Source organism: Hylobates moloch, unplaced genomic scaffold, assembly GCF_009828535.3.
Source record: "Hylobates moloch isolate HMO894 unplaced genomic scaffold, HMol_V3 SCAFFOLD_12, whole genome shotgun sequence".
Classification (NCBI taxonomy): domain Eukaryota; kingdom Metazoa; phylum Chordata; class Mammalia; order Primates; family Hylobatidae; genus Hylobates; species Hylobates moloch.
Window position 1 is genome coordinate 105,371,807 of NW_026652287.1, and position 20,069 is coordinate 105,391,875.

The following is a 20,069-nucleotide window of genomic DNA, read 5'->3' on the forward strand; positions in this document are numbered from 1 at the left end:
TGAGAAAGGAGTCTCAGTACAATCTTTTCTGTATATCATGCAAAAATCACAGGAGCCCTTTGCACGATTTATTGCATGGTTACAACAGGCAGTGCGGCATCAAATTCCTCATACTGCAGCTGTGAAAATGCTTACTTTGACCCTAGCTTTTGAAAATGCAAATGCAGATTGTAAATGTGCATTAGCATCCGTGAGATATACAAAGAACTTGGGAAATTTTCTCAAAGCCTGTCAAGATGTGGGAACTGAACTCCATCGTTCAACAGTGTTAGCTCAAGTAATGGCTAATTTAGTAGCGAACAAATCTGAAAAGGGCCAAGGCTTGAGCCCTAAAGTGGGAAAATGTTATAATTGTGGAAAAATTGGACATTTCAAAAAAGAATGCCATCAGACCTCTGGGCAGAAAGGATCTTATAATGCAATCCTCCACCCCACACACACACACACAGGAAAAAAAATGCCAGGACTCTGCCCTTGCCGTAATAAAGGAAATCATTGGGCTAATCAGTGTTGCTCAAAATTTCATCAGAATGGCACCCCGTTCTTGGGAAATGAGAATGGGGCCTGGACCTGGGCCTCTCAAACAATGAGGGCATTCCCCATCCAGGCCACAACCCCGCTACAGGGGTGGGTTCCTGGAGGAACAGTGACTCCCTCTCCTCTGGAACACCTGCGAGTGCAGGATTAGATCGCCCAGTCAGAGAACGGGTCACATTAGTTGGAGGAGACTAACCCACCAGAATCCCCACAGGCATTTGGGGACCTTTGCCAACAGGATATACGGGATTAATTTTAAGCCAAAGCCATCTTAACGTACAGGGCATTACTGTGGTCCTTGGATTGTTGACTCTGATTATGAAGGAGAAATTCAAGTAATTGTAATGTCACAAGATCTTTGGGTTTTTTAACCTGGGGAATATATTGCTCAGCTATTGCTTATTATTCTCTGCAAATTACACCCTTCGTCATGAAAGGAGAAAAGAGGAAATCAAGAATTTGGGAGTACAACTACAAAGGAAATTTACCTATCCCAACCCATAGCTTCTAATTGACCCACCTGTGCAGTGCAAATGAAAGAAGTGCTGTGGGTGTATGGACACGGGAGCAGATGTTTCAGTAATATCCAAAAACAATTGGCCCCTGCTATTAACCTCTACATCCTTAGTGGCAGTAGGAACAGCTCAGTGTTCAACAGAGTGCTGAAATTTTACTTTGTCTTGGTCCAGATGGACAGCCATGTACTTTTCAACCTTATGTTGCAAATATACCTGTTAATCTCTGGGGCTGAGATTTACTTACAGCATGGGATATGAGACTTACAAATGAAAAGGTTGATAATCCAGGAGTTAAAATATTGAAGGAAATGGGATATCAGCGTGGGAAAGGCTTGGGAAAGTTCCTACAGGGAAACCCCAATCCAATATTGATAACTGGGCAAACAGATAGGAAAGGGCTAGGTCATCAGGATTTCTGATAGGGGTCATTGATACTTCTCCTCCACCCACTGCCTTGCTGCTAGAGTGGCTGACTGATAAACCTGTGTGGGTGGATCAGTGGCCCCTATCTTAGGAGAAACTGACTCAACTCCATCAGCTGGTAAGAAAGCAATTGGATGCAGGACGTATAAAAGTATCAGTTAGTGCTTGGAATTCACCAGTATTTGTGACCCCCAAAAAGTCAGGAAAATGGCAACTGCTGCATAATTTGAGAGCCATTAATGCACAAATTAAACCAGTGGGTGCATTACAGCAAGGTCTGCCATCCCCAGCAACCATTCCAAAAGATTAGTCTCTTGTAGTAATAGATCTTAAAGACTGTTTTTTTACTATACCGTTACACAAGAAGGACAAGCCTCAATTCGCCTTCTCTGTGCCTTCTATTAATCTGAGAGAGCCTGTCTCTTGTGATCAGTGAAAAGTTTTATTACCCCAGGGCATGTTCAACAGTCCTACGTTATGTCAGCATTTTGTAGGAAAAGCATTGAAGGAGCCTCGGAATATGTTTTCCACCACCTACATCATTCATTATATGGATAATATTGTTTTGGCCGCTCCTACAGATAAAGAGTTATACCAGTTATTCAGAGAAATAAAATGGGCTTTAACTAAATGGAATCTCAAAATAGCTCCTGAAAAGGTGCAAACAACCTTCCCATACCAATACTTAGGTACTACTATTACTGAAAAAAGTATTCAACCTCAGAAAGTAGCTCTTCGTAATAACAAATTACAAACTCTGAATAACTTCCAACAGTTATTAGGGGATATTAGTTGGCTGCACGCAATGCTAGGTATTGCTTCTTATCAACTCACTCATCTTTATCAAACCCTCCAAGGAGATTCTTCATTAGATTCCCCTCGGCAACTTACTAAGGAGGCAGAAGCTGAATTACAGCTTGTAGAACAGATGCTTCAGCAACGACATGCCTCCTGGCTACAACCACAAAAGCCTTTGCTTTTGTTTGTTCTTCCTACCCCCCCATTCTCCACCAGGACTTTTAGGTCAATTCATAGACAAAACTATAATAGTAATAGAATAGTTTTTTTAAATCCAGTCAAACAGTAAAATCTTCGCAAGTTTATCTTTCTTTAGTCACACAACTTATAACAATAGGCAGGCATAGATCAAAAATGCTTACAGGATATGATCCCGATAAAATTATTGGATTCCCAACAACAGGCTGCGGCCTGGGAGATGTCAACTGCATGGCAAATCACTTTCGCAGATTTTGTAGAAATAATAGATAACCATTATCCATCGGACAAAATTTTGCAATTTTATAAAATTCACCCCTTTATTCCCCCTGTGATTGCTCATCACAAACCCATTTCAGGTAGACAGACCTATTTTACCAATGGCTCTTCCAAAAGCTGCACAGCCACTTATGGACCTAAACATACTTAAATAATAAAGACCCCTAGAGTTTCAGTTCAACACTCCGAATTAATGGCAGTTATTCAAGTTTTGAAGCTCACAGCTTTATTTCCCATTAATATTGTCTGTAATTCAGCCTATGTTGTAAATGTAGCTAGTTGCATTAAAACTGCCACTATCAAGAGCACCTTAAAACCAGAACTGCCCTCTTTCCGCCATCTTTCCGTGCCGGTGAGTAGCACTCTCTGAGAGCTCCAATTTCATCCGTCTGCCATCGGTGCCATCCTGCAATCTAAGCCACAATGGTGCGCATGAATGTCCTGGCGGATGCTCTCAAGAGCATCAACAATGCCGAAAAGAGAGGCAAACGCCAGGTGCTTATTAGGCCGTGCTCCAAAGTCATCGTCCGGTTTCTCACTGTGATGATGAAGCATGGTTACATTGGCGAATTTGAAATCATTGATGACCACAGAGCTGGGAAAATTGTTGTGAACCTCACAGGCAGGCTAAACAAGTGCGGAGTGATCAGCCCCAGATTTGACGTGCAACTCAAAGACCTGGAAAAATGGCAGAATAATCTGCTTCCATCCCGCCAGTTTGGTTTCATTGTACTGACAACCTCAGCTGGCATCATGGACCATGAAGAAGCAAGACGAAAACACACAGGAGGGAAAATCCTGGGATTCTTTTTCTAGGGATGTAATACATATATTTACAAATAAAATGCCTCATGGACAAAAAAAAAAAAACCAGAACTGCTTAACCTACTTCTGAGACTCCAAAAAGCTGTTCGCTATCATGCTGCCCCTTTTCATATTTCTCATATCCGATCTCACAAACTTCCTGGGCCACTATCTCTAGGTAATGATAGAGCAGATAAATTGATCGGTTCTGTATTTCAACAAGCCCAAGCTTCCCATGCTTTACTGCATCAAAACCCCTCTGCCCTTAACTCGTATCTTTCATCTGCCTCGCAGCCAGGCTTGAGCTGTTGTACAAGCCTGCCCCACTTGCCAGCATGTCCGTGGTGTTGCACCTGTGGAAGGATGCAACCCATGAGGCTTGGCTCCAGATGAAATCTGGCAGATGGATATTACATATATAGCAGCCTTTGGCAAACTCCGCTATGTTCATGTAACTATAGACACTTACTCCCATATGTTACATGCCACATGCCAAACTGGGGAAACGGCTGGTCATGTCTGATGATATTGTCTGTCGTCATTCGCCCATATGGGGGTCCCTAAACAATTAAAAACTGACAGTGGACCCACTTATGTTAGTCATGCTTTCCAAATTTTTTACAGTTGTGGGCAATCACTCATAAAAGAGGAATTCCATACAATCCCTGAGGGCAAGGCATTATTGAGTGGGCACATCAAACACTACAACGTATGTTGAAAAAACAAAAAGGAAGAATAGGAGATCAATTACCACCTCGAACAAAATTACATTTAGCCTTGTTTACTTTAAATTGTTTGACTCCTGGTACGGATGGCAAGACACTGGCAAGTGCTAGAGGAAAAGAGGCAAGTTTATCCAAAAGTGTTATGGAAATCCCTGGAAGAAGGACAATGGAAAGGTCCGGTGGATTTGCTGACGTGGGAACGAGGGTGTGCTTGTGTTTTTACAGGCGATGGACAAACCGTGTGGGTGCCCTCCAGGTGTGTGTGACCACGGAACGGGAGACCGGAGGGATCCATGGTATTCAACCATGGGCCTGTTACCTCCAGTACGAGCCATGAGCCAGCGGAATCTGAATGCGAAGACAGAACAAGGGCCGACCGGAGTCACAATGACATCCAACCCCATAACATGGGGACAGATCAAGAAAACCACACAGGAAGCTGAGAAACTGCTGGAGCGCCAGGGTCAGGCAAAAACCCCTGACTCCATGTTCTTGGCCATGCTAGCTGTAGTGTCCTGTGCGGTATGTTTCCCCTGTGTAGAGGCAAAAACATTGGGCATATGTTCCCAACCCACCAGTAGTATGACTGGTACTCTGGAGCAACACTCCTCCTGAGATATATTATGATCAGGGAGCGTGGGCACCAGGACCCCTAACTCCCTCTGACACAGAGCAATAGCATCAATTACACCGGCCCATTGGAAGGACTCCCTTTATGTATCACCATGGATACGTCACTCAACTGCAGCTGTCTTGCAGTCCAATCTCAGGCATGGTTAAGTCACCATAGAAAAATTATGTATTTATTAGGCCTCAGCTCCACTAATGTTACTGGTGTGTTCACCAATCACTGCCAGCCCCATCACTCAAATTGTATTGATTATACGGAATGGGCTCCCTTTGATATTTCTCACCCCCCTCCTTGGACCCAGTGTCTTGGCCCCTTGGCCAGACAACAGTCTATGTTAATAGGAAACATTGACTGGGGTCCCTGTGGCCATTTAGAGGGGAGAGATGAAAATCAGACCTCTTGGCACAAACTTCACTGGCACTAGTGGCGGACCTTCAACATCTCTTTGTCACATCACACTGGGATTCAGTCCCCCATTTGGCTGCACAACTTGCTTGGCACGGGACAGGCTTTAGCCCACCCTTACCTCAGTGGCGTCATGTAGGAAAAAGAGGCCCAATTCAGGAATCAATATGGAAGGCAACACTCCCATTTATGAATAACAGCATCTGGGTCAGAACATTATCCAATAATAGTAATATTACTTAACACAGTTTTAATATCATCTTTGTAAAAAATATTACCACTCAATTTATGGTTTGTGGTTTGTTTTTTTTGTTGTTGTTATTGTTTGAGATGGAGTCTCGCTCTGTTGCCCAGGCTGGAGTGCAGTGGTGCGATCTTGGGTCACTGCAACCTCTGCCTCCTGGGTTCAAGCAATTGTCTGTCTTAGCCTCCCGAGTAGCTGGGATTACAGGCGCCCGCCACCATGCCAGGCTATTTTTTGTTTTTTGTATTTTTAGTAGAAACGGGATTTCACCATCTTGGCCAGGCTGCTCTTGAACTCCTGACCTCATGATCCACCCGCCTTGGCTTCCCAAAGTGCTGAGATTACAGGCGTGAGTCACCACGCCCAGCCGGTTTGTGTTTTTAATCCCTATGTTTTTCTAGCATCTAAGAAGGACCAACTCCACGTAAACATCACCCAATTGACTTGTGACTCTTGTCAACTGTATCACTGCCTCAATCATAGCATAATACAAACACACAACATATCCACTCTGATAATTCTGGGTTGTATCCCTGTTTTATGGGTCCCTGTCAATTTGTCCAAACCTTGGGTTGCCACCCCTGCTTTACATTTTGTAAAACTCCTTCTTACCCAGCTCACTCATCGTGCATGTAAAGCCTTAAACGTAGTAATTTTTACTGTAGTCTCCTTAGTCACACTAATAACCTCGGTTGTAGTGTCCTCAGTAGCACTACATAGTTCTATTCAAACAGCCCAATATGTAGAAAATTGGACACGTACAGCCAACCAGGCATGGATGCTTCAAAATAAAATTAATACCGAATTACAAACAAAGGTATCAATGTTAAAGACTACTGTTCTGTGGCTGGGAAAGCAGGTACAAAGTTTGCAATTGCACTGTCATTTCAATCATACTCATATTTGTGTGACCAATTTGGAATAGAACCAAAGTGAATATCCATGGAACCTTGTAAAAGCTCATTTGCAGGGAGCTTTTACATCCAATATTACTTTTGATATCAGTAACTTACAGAGTAAAATTCTTAACTTGAATAAGCAAACTCAAAAATAACAGCCCTTTTTAGAAGCTTAAGCAGAATTCCAGCAGGGCTTAGAAAGTCTCAACCTTGACCGGGCGCAGTGGCTCACGCCTGTAATCCAAGCACTTTGGGAGGCCTAGGTGGGCGGATCACGAGGTCAGGAGATCGAGACCATCCTGGCTAACACGGTGAAACCCCATCTCTATTAAAAATACAAAAAAATTAGCCGGGTGTGGTGGCGGGCACCTGTAGTCCCAGCTAATCGGGAGACTGAGGCGGGAGAATGACATGAACCCGGGAGGTGGAGCTTGCAGTGAGCCAAAATGGTGCCACTGCACTCCAGCCTGGGCGACAGTGAGACTCCATCTCAAAAAAAGAAAAGAAAAAAGCCTCAACCCTTGGACTTTTCTTAAACATAACTTCAATGTCTCTTTTATAATAATTATAAGAATAATGTTATGTCTCTGTTTTTTTTGCTCATAGTCTATAGGATCGGGTGAACCACCAACCGGCAATTGAAAGCTGCACAGTCTGAAATTACCTTTATTCAATTAATGCAAAAACAAAAAGGGGGAGATATTGGAGGCAGAAGGAATGAGAGTCGTGACCAACCTTATACCACTGGAGGCTCTATGAGCAAACAGCAAACTGTTCTTATGAAAGCAGGATGTTGGCAAACTGACAAACTGTGTCTGCCTCCAGAAGGAATGCTGGGGGCAGTCATGTCCCAGGTCCCATGCTCCTTGAGGTTATCTACAGGAACATCTAGAACTTGTTGAACAAAGAAAGGAATCATGTGGGCCTGTGTTAAATAGCTGACCGACAGTTATCCCTTCCTCCCTATTCATTCTACCTAATAAATACGAAGGGCTGTAAAAGCTCAGGGCCCTTGTTCGCTAGAATCAGGGAGTCCCCTGACCCCTTCTTTCAAACAGATCCTTTTGTCTTTGTCTCATTTGTGCATTCGTCATCCTTCATTCGGTCCAGAAGCAACTGCGACAGTCCTGCATGTGTTGATGCCACCTGTATGTGCAGGTGTGACCTCAGGTGTGTGAGTATCCCTTATACTCCTTATCATCACTGCCTATTCGCTCTTCCTCCAGCCTCTGGCAACCACTAATCCACGTTGTGTCTAGATTTGCCACTTCTGGACACTTCATACAAATGGAGTCATACGATATGTGGTTTCTTGTGTCTGGCTTTTTACCACTGAACGTGTTTTCAGAGTTCATCCATGTTGTAGCATGTATAGGTTTTTCATTCCTCTTTATGGCTGAATAATACTGCATTGTATGGATATACCACAGTTTGTTTACTCGTTAGTTCATAGACATTGGGGTTGTTTCCAACTCTTCTGATATTATAATGCTACTGCTGTGAAAATTCATGTACAGGTGTTTGTGTGGATGTATGTTTTTAATTTGGGAAGGGTCGGCCATGGGTGGGACCTAGGCTTGTGAAGAGCCTGGCCTGGGTGTATCTGTCTGTCCGAGGAGTGCCTGTGTGCATGACCATGACCACACCCATGCCTTGCTGCCTGTGCTCATTAGCCATGCTTCATTTTCCAGAATCCCAGGCCTGGGCCCCTGAAGTCAAAGCCAGGAGCCTAGAGCCACACTGGTGTGTAGCATCAAAGAGAAGGCGGCAGTGGCCCTGGAAACAAACCCCCCTCTGCAAGAGTCACTAGTCACCTGGGACCTCTGTCCAGGACTGAGACCTCAGGTGCCCCCTACCCTGTAGCTGCTGAGGCCAAGCAATGTGGAGACAGAGCAGCGGGTGAGGTGATGGAGCCTGAGGTGCCAAGTGAGGTAGATGGTGGGGTGGCAGTCACAGTGGTACAGGAGGCAGGTACAGGGCTAGATGTTTTCAGAAACCAGATATCCCTCTAAAACACACCCTGCTTCTGCTGCCTTCATTCCACTGCCCTGCCTTCCTCAGCCTGCTCTACACCACTACCTCCTTATGGTTCTCCTGCCTCCCATTGCCCCCTTCATCACTCTCCACTCAGCATTGGGTAGAGAGGGTCTTTTACCCCTGACTGGTGAGGCCACCCCTCTCTAAACCCTCCATCACTGCCCAGGCCATCAGAGTATGGTTGGCAAACTCTTCTGTAAAACACAAGCAGCAGGCTGGACGCAGTGGCTCATGCCTGTAATCTCAGCACTTTGGAAGGCTGAGGCAGGCGCATCACCTGAGGTCAGGAGTATGAGACCAACATGGTGAAACCCTGTCTCTACTAAAAATACAAAAAATTAGCTGGGTGTGGTGGTGCCTGCCTATAATCCCAGCTACTCGGGAGGAGGCTAAGGCAGGTGAATCACTTATTCCCAGGAGGTGGAGATTGCGGTGAGCCGAGATCGCGCCATTGCACTCCAGCCTGGGCAATGAGCGAAACTCTGTCTCAAAAACCAAACAAAAACCACACAAGCAGCAAAAGTTGTCAGCTTTGTAGGCTCAGAGGGAAAACCAAGGATGTTACCAAGGTACCTATCTAACGAGAAAAACACATGTCCATACATTTTATTAATAAAATCCAAAACTTTGTTAAGTGTAATTCATTCCTTAAATTAATGAATGAGCAAAAAGCTTTTCACAGGAGGTTCCATTTTATAGATAGGAAACAGACCCCAAGGGAGGTGAGCAGCCCAGAATCACAGTAGAGAGTGGTGAAGATTTGATCCTAGATCTGACAGACTCTACCATCATACTTGCCATTCTCAGCTTAGGAATAAGATGGAGAGGAAGGTGTGGGTAATGGGCAAATCAGGGCCCAAAGAGTCTGTTCAGTACTCTTGCCTCTGTGGGAAGGAATAAAAGACCCCACATCTGCCCTTCTTCCTGGGAGTCTCTGTTAGGACTCGAATTCAGTACAGCTGGAATGATCAATTTTTCTCCCTTTAGAGCACTCACCCACTTGACATCTCACTTTGTTCTCACATAGTCCTCATAGAGGTATCCTGTGGCTGCTGTCTTTGAAGCCTGATAGCATGGAGCTGAGGCCTCAGACTATAACAGGGCACATAATTTTGCATGAAGTTCAAGAAGAGGCTGGGCTGGGCGCAGTGGCTCATGCCTGTAATCCTAGCACTTTGGGAGGCCAAGGAGGGTAGATCACCTGAGTTCAGGAATTCGAGACCAGCCTGGCCAACATGGTGAAACCCTGTCTCTACTAAACATACAAAAATTATCCTGGCATGGTGGCAGGTGCCTATAATCCCAGCTACTCGGGAGGCTGAAGCAGGAGAAGCGCTTGAATCCGGGGGGGCAGAGCTTCCAATGAGCCAAGATTGCACCATTTCATCCCAGCCTGGACAAAAGAGGGAAACTCCATCTAAAAAATAAATATATATGTATTAGGCCGGGACACCTTTCCTGGAAGGGCTACTTACTACAGGGGAGCTGTCTAAGGTGCTGAAATGTCCTAGCGCTGCACTGTCCGATATGGTAGTTATGATTAAATTCAAATAAAATTACAAGTTCCATTTCCCAGTCACACCAGCTATGTTTCTAGTACTCACGAGCTACATGGGACTGATGGTGCCATATTGGACAGCACAACTCCAGAACTTTTCCATCCTCACAGAACATTCTAGAGTTTAATTTGAATGCTAGTTACACAGGGCTGTGCATTTACCAAATTCACTAAACTGAGCACTTGTACTTCTGTAAAACATGTATATGTATTTTTGAAAGCACAAAGTTTCACGTCTCCGCCTGCCAGTCACTTTACCAAACAACCTTTGGTTTAACTTCTTTGTGCCCCAGCTTCCCAACCTGTAAAAGAGGGTAATGAGATGATACCTCCCCTTTGATTGGTTGAGAGTACCACCAAAGGTGTTGGCTGGGTGGCCTGACCTGCAGGAGGTGCTCATGAAAGGAGAGCTGCTGCCGTCATTTGGTGGAGGTGGGTCCCCTTATCTGGCTAGCAGATGCCATGAGGTATGATGAGTATGATGGGGACAGACTCCCAGGAGGATGGAATGGCATCACTCTGTGGAAAGACTGTGAAACAAAACACAAACACCTCATGGCATCTTTGCAGCCTACAGCCATGCCATTTGCACACCCTCCTTCCGCTCCTGACTCCCAGGAAGGGCAAGGGGGTCACTGGGCTTGGGGCTCCACAGAAAGAGGCTTCCTGATTTGATGCTTAAGAGCTGTGCCTCAGACACCTGCCTCTAAAACAGAAAGCCGTCCACACAGACACCCCACCTCATCTGGGTACCTCCTCTGGGCCTAGGCTGGGTCCCCATAGACAGCCACAGCCATCTGTGCTGCTGCCCCCACACTGCCTCTGGCTGTGGGCTTCTTAAGGGCTTGCTGTGTGATGCTGAGTTCCTTCACACGGGGACAATGTGTTGGAGTGTGGTAGCGTTCAGGCCCTGCTAGCCAAATAAGGCGACCCACTTCCACCAAGTAACAGCAGCAGCTCTCCTTTCCTGAGCACCTCCTGCAGGTCAGGCTGCTCAGCAAACACCTTTGGTGGTACTCTCAACCAATCGAAGGGGAGGTATCATCTCATTACCCTCTTTTACAGTTTGGGAAACTGGGGCACAGAAAAGTTAAACCAAAGGTTGTTTGGTAAGTGACTGGCAGGCAGAGATGTGAAACTTTGTGCTTTCAAAACTACATGTATATTTTTTACAGACGTACACGTGCTCAGCTTAGTGAGGAAACTAGGAAACGGGCCCAGTGGCATGCAGTGGAGCCACAGGCCCAGGGCCTTTTGCTCCCAGGTTGCATCTTCCCTGGGTCACCCCAGAAGCTGTCCTCAGCCCCTGTCTACTTCTTTAACTGCAGGAGCCCCATCTCAAGACTGCAGATCCATGGCCAGCAGCTCACGGGTGTGCCTTCCCCTGAGGTTCTGTCCATCCCCTACCATAGGGCAGTGCACATTCAGATAGGGCCTTGAGTATGTTTCTTTGCTTCTTTTTCAGACTCAGAGCCTGGAACCCAAGCTGCACAGCCATCTCCAGGCAAAGGCGCTCTGCCTTGGAGGCAGGTGACAGTGAGACTACGGAGGCAGGGTTTCTGGCCCAGCAGCTTGAGAGAAGTCTGGGATCATGGAGGCCAGTCAACAGAAAGATGTTGCCAAGCAGTGACACTCAGCCAGGGGGAGAAGAGCCGACAGTGGAGCCTGACAGGAATTTCCAACTGGCATCCATTTGTTACTGAGTATCAGGGCACTCTCCCAGAGACACAAGTCATCCCTAACCACATTCTGGAAAACGGTCTCACGTGTGTTTCAGTCCTAGATCGGGGTGCTCCTGCCAAGGAGAGGGTGTATGTGGGGAGGCCTGCAGCTGTTTCCCAGACCTTAATCAGCCACAAGGAGTCCACCCTGGGGAGGAGGCACTGCCATGTAGTGGGTGGGAAGATACCTTTGGCAAGAACACGTGCCTTGTGAGCTATCAGCCGATTCCCAACAAAAGGAGACCATATACGTGCAAAGAGTGTGGCAAGGCCTTTGGACAGAGCAGTCACCTTGTTCAGCACACCGGTGAGAAGCCATATGCATGCCAGGAATGTGGGCGTACCTTCAGCAAGAATTCGTCTCTAGTCAAGCACTGGCACATCCACACAGGCGAGAAGCCCTACATGTGTGGCCACTGTGGCAAGTGCTTCCAAGAGAGCTCATCTCTTGGCAAGCACCAGCGTGTGCACACAGGCGAGAAGCCATATGTGTGTGGTGAGTGTGGATGCACCTTCAGCCAGAACACACACCTTGTACAGCTCCAGTAATTCCACATTGGGGAAAAGCCATTTGCCTGCCAAGAGCAGCAGAGCCTTCGCTGACTCCTAGGCCCTCCTTGCACACCACAGAACCCACACAGGTGAGAAGCCCTAAGAGTGCCGGGTGTGCTGCAAGGCATTCAGTCCCAGCTCGTCCCTGGCTGAGCACATACGCTGCCACACGGGAAAGAAGCCGTATGCGTGTCAGGAACGTGGAAAAGCTTTCAGCCACAGCTCATCCCTCAGCAAGCACCAGCGGGTACACACAGGTGAGCGGCCCTATGTGTGTGCAGAATGTGGAAAGGCCTTCAGCCAGGGGTCCTACCTGACCCAGCACCTCAAGATCCACAGTGGTGAGAAGCCGTACATATGCGATGAGTACAGGAAGCCATTCAGTGACTCCTCAGCCCTGGCCCTACACCAGCGGGTGCACACGGGCGAGCATCCTTACGCATGTGGAAAATGTGGGAAGACTTTCAGCCAGATCAAGTTTCCCACCCAGCATGAGCAAGTCCACATGGGAGAGAAGCCCTTCGTGTGTGGTGACTGTGGAAGAGCCTTCATGCAAACCTCATCCCTCACCCTCCATCAGAGGACTCACACTGGGGAGAAGTCCTACAAGTGGAACGAGTGTGGCAAGTCCTACATCCAGATGTCAAATCTCACCGAGCATTACCAGGTACACACTGGGGAACGACCCTTTATATGTAACATGTGCAGCAAGGCTTTCAGCCATGGCACACACCTCACACAGCACCAGCATGTGCATGCATGTACCAAGCCATTCACATGCCGTACATGTCGGAAAACCTTCCAGGAGGCCACAACTCTTGTACTGCATGAGAGGATTCACTGGAGAGAAGCCCTTTGAGTGTTGTGAGTGTGGCAAAGCCTTCAGCCAGAGCAGATTCCTGGCCCAGCACCAGAGAATTCATTCCCAGGTAAAACCATATGAATACAGTGGATATCAGAAAGCCCTCAGTGACTCTTTGGTTCTTGTATGTCAGTGAACTGGGCATGTGCCAAATATGGCAGAGATCTTCCCATCTATCCTTGGTGTGTTGTCCTTTGCACTGGGGCGGCAGGTGGAGAGGGACTGTGAGTGTGAGGAACTCAGGGTCAGTGTGAGCGGCCCCTATCATACATTTCTCCCTTCAGGGTCACTGGGGCAGGTGAGGAGGCTGGGAGTAGGCCTCGGATATGTCTTCCAGATGTCACATGGAGATACTTCTCCATAATCATCAAGGGGCACAATGGCCACTTCCACTTCTTTAATTAGGTTCCCATGGATACTAACCAAGTGGTAGGAGGTACACAGGTATGAACAGGCTTCCTCTCAGCAGTCCTAGAAGACTTTATTTCAGTTTTTGCCAAGAAAAAAGTGAAATTAAAAAAAATTTTTTTTTTTTTGAGATGGAGTCTTGCTCTGTCGCCCAGGCTAGAGTGCAATGGTGCAATCTCAGCTCACTGCCAACCTCCGCCTCCCGGGTTCAAGTGATTCTCCTGCCTCATCCTCCCGAGTAGCTGGGATTACAGGCCCCCGCCACCGAGCCCAGCTTTTTGTATTTTTAGTAGAGATGGGGTTTCACCATCTTGGGCAGGCTGATCTTGAACTCCTGACCTCGTGATCCACCCACCTCGGCCTCCCAAAGTGTTGCGCCCAAAAATTTTATAAGTGTTTTGCATTGTTTGTGCCTTGTATTAAGTTGGACCACATGGTTTGGGGTTTTCCCCAGAACAAATTTTTTTTTTTTTTTGAGGCAGAGTCTTGCTGTCTGTCGCCCAGGCTGGAGTGCAGTGGTGCGATCTCGGCTCACTGTAGGCTCCGCCCCCCGGGGTTCACGCCATTCTCCTGCCTCAGCCTCCGGAGTAGCTGGGACTACAGGCGACCGCCATCTCGCCTGGCTAGTTTTTTGTATTTTTAGTAGAGACGGGGTTTCATTGTGTTAGCCAGGATGGTCTTGATCTCCTGACCTCGTGATCCGCCCGCCTCGGCCTCCCAAAGTGCTGGGATTTACAGGCGTGAGCCACCGCGCCCGGCGAGTCTAGCTCTTTAAAAAGAAAATTTTGTGTGTTCCTCAGCTTCAGCATGAGGATGTCACTAAAACTAGTCGAGACAGTGATGACGTTCGTTAAGATTTTACTGAGCACTTCAGAAACACTTTAAGTACATTGTCCCATTCCAGCCTCTTAGCCGGCCTGGGATGTATTTTTATTCCCACTTCATACATAAGGGAGCTGAGACTTTGAGAGGTTAAATCACTTGCCCAGTGCCCCTAGCTAAAAGGCACTCACTTTTCAGGACGAAAATACTTGAGTTAATGGATAAGGCCAAGGTGGCAGAAGTATTTCCTTTCCTTTTACCAATGCCCAGAGGTATTTACTGGAATTCTAGAACTGAGGAGGCAGTTCTAGAATACAAAGTCCTATTGAGCATGGGAGACAATGGAATGATTGGGTTCCACCTGAAGAAGCAAGTTGACCCATTTGGCTGACTTGAGGCAAAGGCAAAGTAGTAACTGGGAGCCACTGCTCAGTCCAGATGTTGATTAAATGCTTCCTGGGAGCCCTGCATGTGTTCCCACTCTCCCCTGTAACATTGCTCAGGGGTTCTCTGGCTGTCAGGCTGAGATCTGGCCTCTAGCTGGCCTCTATGTGTGGGTCCCCAAGATCCTCAGGTGTGAAGATTCACTAGAGGAACGTAGAAAACTGATATACTCACATTTACGGTTTATAGTCAAAGGATACAGATTAAAATCACAAAGATAAAAGGTGTGTAGGGCAGCAACCAGAAGAGAAGAGGTACAGCTGTTGTAGAGACTGCTCAATTCTCCCAGCAATGAGTGACAGTATAGAGTAGCACCAACCAAGGAAGCTCACCCAAGCCTTGGTGTTCAGGACATTTACTAAGTGATGATCATGTGGGCATGGAGTGCCCACCTGACTGACTTTAGTCACTTAGTCTCCCACCCCTCTAGTGGTCAGACTGTTACAGTGTGGCCTAAGATCCTCACCATAAATCACATTGTTGACAAATACTTGGCATGGCCCAAGGTCCTCAGGTAAACAAAGATACTCTTAGGCAGCACGATTACCACGTGCCTTGAACTGAAAGAAACCAGGTCACAAATGATTTTGTTGGCTTTCTACATGGAAGGAAAAGAAACCAAAAGTATTATTGTAGTGGCTTGAATTACTAGCTCAATTCTTCACTGCTCCTTGCATATATACACCCATGGCCATATTTATGGTTCTTCCCAGTAAAGGCAAATTCGAAGTCCCCACCCATTTCTTGAGTTTGGGTGTGGCCATGTGACTTGGTTTGGCCAACAGAATCTGAGTGGAAGTGATAGCATGCTAGTCCTGAGTCCAGGCCTAAAGCCCATTGTATCTCTGCCATCAGGATGAGAAGAATTTTTCCTGTAAGCCTTGCAAGACAAATACAGCAGACCTGGACCCAAACTGCAGCCTAGAGCCAAGCCCAGCTGAGCCCAACCCAGATCAGCAACCCTCAGACACATGACAAAAATAAGCACTTTTTTTGCTGTGGGCCACAGAGGTGTTGTAGCTGTTTGTTACAGAGCAATAGCTGATACAATTGCCAAATTAAAGTGAATACTCCCTGAAAAAGATAAGGTTTGAAATTTGGGGAGAGGATAAGAAAGAGACAAAGGGAGGGAGGAAAGGAGGAGCATCCATTCAGGAGAGTTCAGAGGACTGAATGCTGATTGAACAGAGCACAAGCACAAAAGGGGTGGCCAAGGGAAAGGCCTTCCAAGGTCTGCCGTATGGACTACAGGTGCCATGGTGGGTGCAGGAGATGAATGAGGAGAATCCAGCTATGCAGCTCCAAGCAAAGGAACATTGTTGGTCTGCCAGTCATTCAGTCATTCCTCAGCCAACTCTTAGTACCTAGCCCTGTACGAGGCATCAAGGATACCCTGGCCTCGGCTATGAAAAGGGCAGGACCCCTCTCAGGCCTAACAGCACAGACTCACAATCTAGGCAGAAAAGAAGCCAATGAGGAGAGATTCCGTTCACCCGTTATGGACTGAATTGTGTCCCCCCAAAATGCATATGTTGAAGTCCTAACCCCCAGTATACCTCAGAATATGACTGTATTTGAAGATAAGACCTTTAAGTAAGTAATTAAGGTTAAGGAAGATATGGATGGGTCCTAATCCAACATGACTGGTGTCCTTGTAAGGAGAAAGAGACAGCAAGAGCATGTGCAAACAGAGGAAATGCCATGTGAGGACACAGTGAGAAGGCAGCCATCTACAAGCCAAGGAGAGAGGCCTCAAGAGAAACCAAACCTATGGCCGGGCGCGGTGGCTCACGCTTGTAATCCCAGCACTTTGGGAGGCCGAGGCGGGCAGATCACGAGGTCAGGAGATCGAGACCACAGTGAAACCCCGTCTCTACTAAAAATACAAAAAAATTAGCCAGGCATGGTGGCGGGCGCCTGTAGTCCCAGCTACTTGGAGAGGCTGAGGCAGGAGAATGGCATGAACCCGGGAGGCGGAGCTTGCACTGAGCCGAGATCGCGCCACTGCACTCCAGCCTGGGCGACAGAGCGAGACTCCATCTCAAAAAAAAAAAAAAAGAGAAACCAAACCTGTTGACATCTTGATTTGGGGACTTCCAGCCTCCAGATCTGTCAGAAAATAAATTTTTTTTTTCTTGAGACGGAATCGCGCTGTGTCGCCCAGGCTGGAGTGCAGTGGTGCGATCTGGGCTCACTGCAAACTCCGCCTCCCCGGTTCACGCCATTCTCCTGCCTCAGCCTCCCTCAGGCACCCGCCACCACGCCCAGCGGATTTTTTTTTTTTTTTTTGTATTTTTAGTAGAGACAGGGTTTCACCTTGTTAGCCAGGATGGTCTTGATCTCCTGACCTCATGATCCGCCCGCCTCAGCCTCCCAATGTGTTGGGATTACAGGCATGAGCCACCGCGCCTGGTCCAGAAAATAAACTTTAAACTATCTTTTAAGCCACCAAATCTGTGGTATTTTGTTATGGCAGTCCTAGCAAACTAATATACCCTCCTCCCACCCATAATCAGAGGGCACTATCAGGCACCTGGGTCAGCCTTGCTCACCCCTTGGACACTGTAGTTCAACCCATCAACCCTATCATCTATACCAAACTTGTCCAACTCGCAGCCCACAGGCTGTATGTGGCCCAGAACAGCTTTGAATGCAGCCCAACACAAATTCATAAACTTTCTTAAAACATTATGAGATTTTTTTTGGCAATTTTTATTAAACTTATCCGCCATCGTTAGTATATTTTATGTGTGGCCCAAGACAATTCTTCTTCCAGTGTGGCCCAGGGAAGCCAAAAGATTGGACACCCCTGATACACCTTCAAAACAGATCCAGATCTGACCACTTGTCAGCACCTCTACCACACCACCCTGTCTGACCACCCTGATCTGACCTAACTGCTTCAGGTGCCAGTACTCTCAAAGCAATTGCATCTTTGGTCTCCCTGACTCCACTCTCATCTTGACAGTCTTCTCCTGCAGCAGCCAGAGAATTCCTATGAAGAGCTAAGTCACAGCACAGCCCTCCTCTGCTCAAAGGCCTCCCATAGCTCCCACTTCTCTCAAGGTGGAAATCAAAGTCTGTATGTGAGCCAAGTGTGGTGGCTCATGCCTGTAATCCCAGCACTTTGACAGGCTGAGGCAGGAGGATTGCTTGAGGCCAGGAGTTCAAAAGCAGCCTAGGCAACATAGTGAGACATTGTCTCTACAAAAAATAAAGTCGTATGTGGCTCACAAGCCCTTCAAGATCTGCCCCCACAGGCCTCCCCTTTCTGTCCTTGTCCCCTCCCATCTCCTTCCCTTAATCCACCCCAGCCAGTCTTCCTCATCCATGCCTCCTCCTGACGTGGGCATTTGTGTTCCATCTACCTTGAACTTACTCTCCCTGAGTTCTTCCCTCTATTCAGGCCTCAGCTTAAATACCAACTCCTCAGAAAAATGACTTCGTTTACCATCTGCCTCCCCACACAATAACATCACCTCCATAAAGGCAGGCCGTGCTTATCATCATTGCAGTATCCAATCTGCAGTGGTGCTAGCTGCCCGTTGTGGGTGCTCAGTATTTATCTGTGGAAGGAAAAGAATATATGCTCATTCCAGCTGCTAGCAGTCTGCAGGGCAAAGTCTGAGAACAATAGGGGATGTGAGCACAGGCTGGGGCCAACAAACACCACCAGCACCACCAAGCAATCATACATGCCCTGCCTCAAAAAGGCCTCACCTGAACATAGGCTGGGCCACCAACCTCTATGTATTGGGCCGCAAGCCAGAGTCTCCTGCTCAATGTATCTTACACATACACACACACACAGAAGATACATTCTCACACACAGTCCAGGCATCGACCGAATCACACAATCACACTACCATTCACAGTCACTGTAACAACATCACACACAGTCTAGGGCCTTTATACTGTGTCAGGTCCACCCCTTTACCTCTAAGTATCTGTCTCAGACACAGTTACACCTGGTGCAGGCAAACACAGCTACATGATTATCACATATGATGATTAAATCACAGGTCACACACATGCAGAGTAAGCACACAGAACAACCCACAAACCTGGTCACAGCGTGACTCATGCAGACAGACGCCCAGCTCAAATTCAGTCAAAACTGATACACGTTTATAAAAACGATTACATGTGGTCACAGAGAGCCACACATAGCTACACTCAATACACACCCTGACATAGGCAACCACACCCCTCACCTCTCACAAAGGCACCTTCAGTACTCATACAGACACGCACAGCCCCAGCCCCTCAGACAGGCACCCTCTCCCCTCACTCCTAACATGGGCACCCTCACCTCTCACCCAGGTACCCTTGTTACTGGTGGAGGATGTCCAGGTTCTTGGCATCTTGAACAAATAATTGGACAAAACACACAAGGAAAAGAATGAAGCAACAAAAGCAGAGATGTACTGAAAATGAAAGTACACTCCACTGTATGGGAGCAGGCCCGAGCACAGGGGCTCAAGAGCGCCGTTACAGAATTTTCTGGGGTTTAAATACCCTTTAGAGGTTTCCATTGGTTACTTGGTATATGCCCTATGTAAATGAAGAGGACGAAGTAAAGTTACAAAGTTATTTACTCCATGTACGCCCTGCATAAATAGAGAGGATATTTCCTACCATAGCTGAAGTTTCCATTTGATTTACTTCTAGGAAGTCCTTAGCTTCCCTGCCTCCAGACCCAATTTTCCTGCCTCACCCTTACCCCTCACCCCTCACACAAACACCCTCAGCCCTCCCAAAGCCACCCTCACCCTCACACAGGCACCCTCAGCCCTCACACAGGCACCCTCACCCTCACCCTCACACAGGCACCCTCACCCTCACCCTCACACAGGCACCCTCACCCTCACACAGGCACCCTCACCCTCACACAGGCACCCTCAGCCTCACAGAGGCACCCTCAGCCCTCACACAGGCACCCTCACCCTCACCCTCACACAGGCACCCTCAGCCTCACAGAGGCACCCTCAGCCCTCACACAGGCACCCTCACCCTCAGCCCTCACACAGGCACCCTCACCCTCAGCCCTCACACAGGCACCCTCAGCTCTCACACAGGCACCCTCACCCTCAGCCTTCACACTTCCCTCACCTCCACGTCCTTCCTTTCGCGCATCCCCTGCTGCTCTCCCACTCAGCGCCACCTCAGTCCCACAAAGGCCGGGCTGGGATGCTGACCAACGT

General features: G+C 47.5%; 2 protein-coding genes and 1 long non-coding RNA gene across 3 annotated transcripts in view; 2 read left to right on the top strand and 1 right to left on the bottom strand.

Annotated features, from left to right (window-relative positions):
* ERVK3-1 (endogenous retrovirus group K3 member 1) overlaps positions 1–7,211 on the top strand; it is an 8,282-nt gene extending 1,071 nt beyond the window's left edge. Inside the window, exons 2-3 of the mRNA XM_058425814.1 lie at positions 4,508–4,804; positions 7,068–7,211. Of these exons, the coding sequence (XP_058281797.1) occupies positions 4,511–4,804; positions 7,068–7,103 (330 nt within the window). The 5' untranslated portion in view covers positions 4,508–4,510 and the 3' untranslated portion in view covers positions 7,104–7,211. The remainder of the gene's footprint in view (positions 1–4,507; positions 4,805–7,067) is intronic.
* On the top strand, positions 3,104–3,598 carry LOC116479329 (small ribosomal subunit protein uS8). Its single transcript, XM_058425815.1, has one exon. It carries the CDS (start codon positions 3,177–3,179, stop codon positions 3,567–3,569), a length of 393 nt encoding a protein of 130 aa, XP_058281798.1. The 5' UTR covers positions 3,104–3,176; the 3' UTR covers positions 3,570–3,598.
* A 706-nt stretch (positions 7,212–7,917) lies between the features above and the next one.
* Positions 7,918–20,061, bottom strand: LOC131380854 (uncharacterized). The gene is made up of 3 exons (XR_009209093.1): positions 19,978–20,061; positions 18,345–18,431; positions 7,918–9,915 (listed from the first exon to the last, which is right to left on the bottom strand). It is a non-coding gene; the product is annotated as an uncharacterized LOC131380854 (long non-coding RNA).
* Positions 20,062–20,069: the final 8 nt, after the last annotated feature.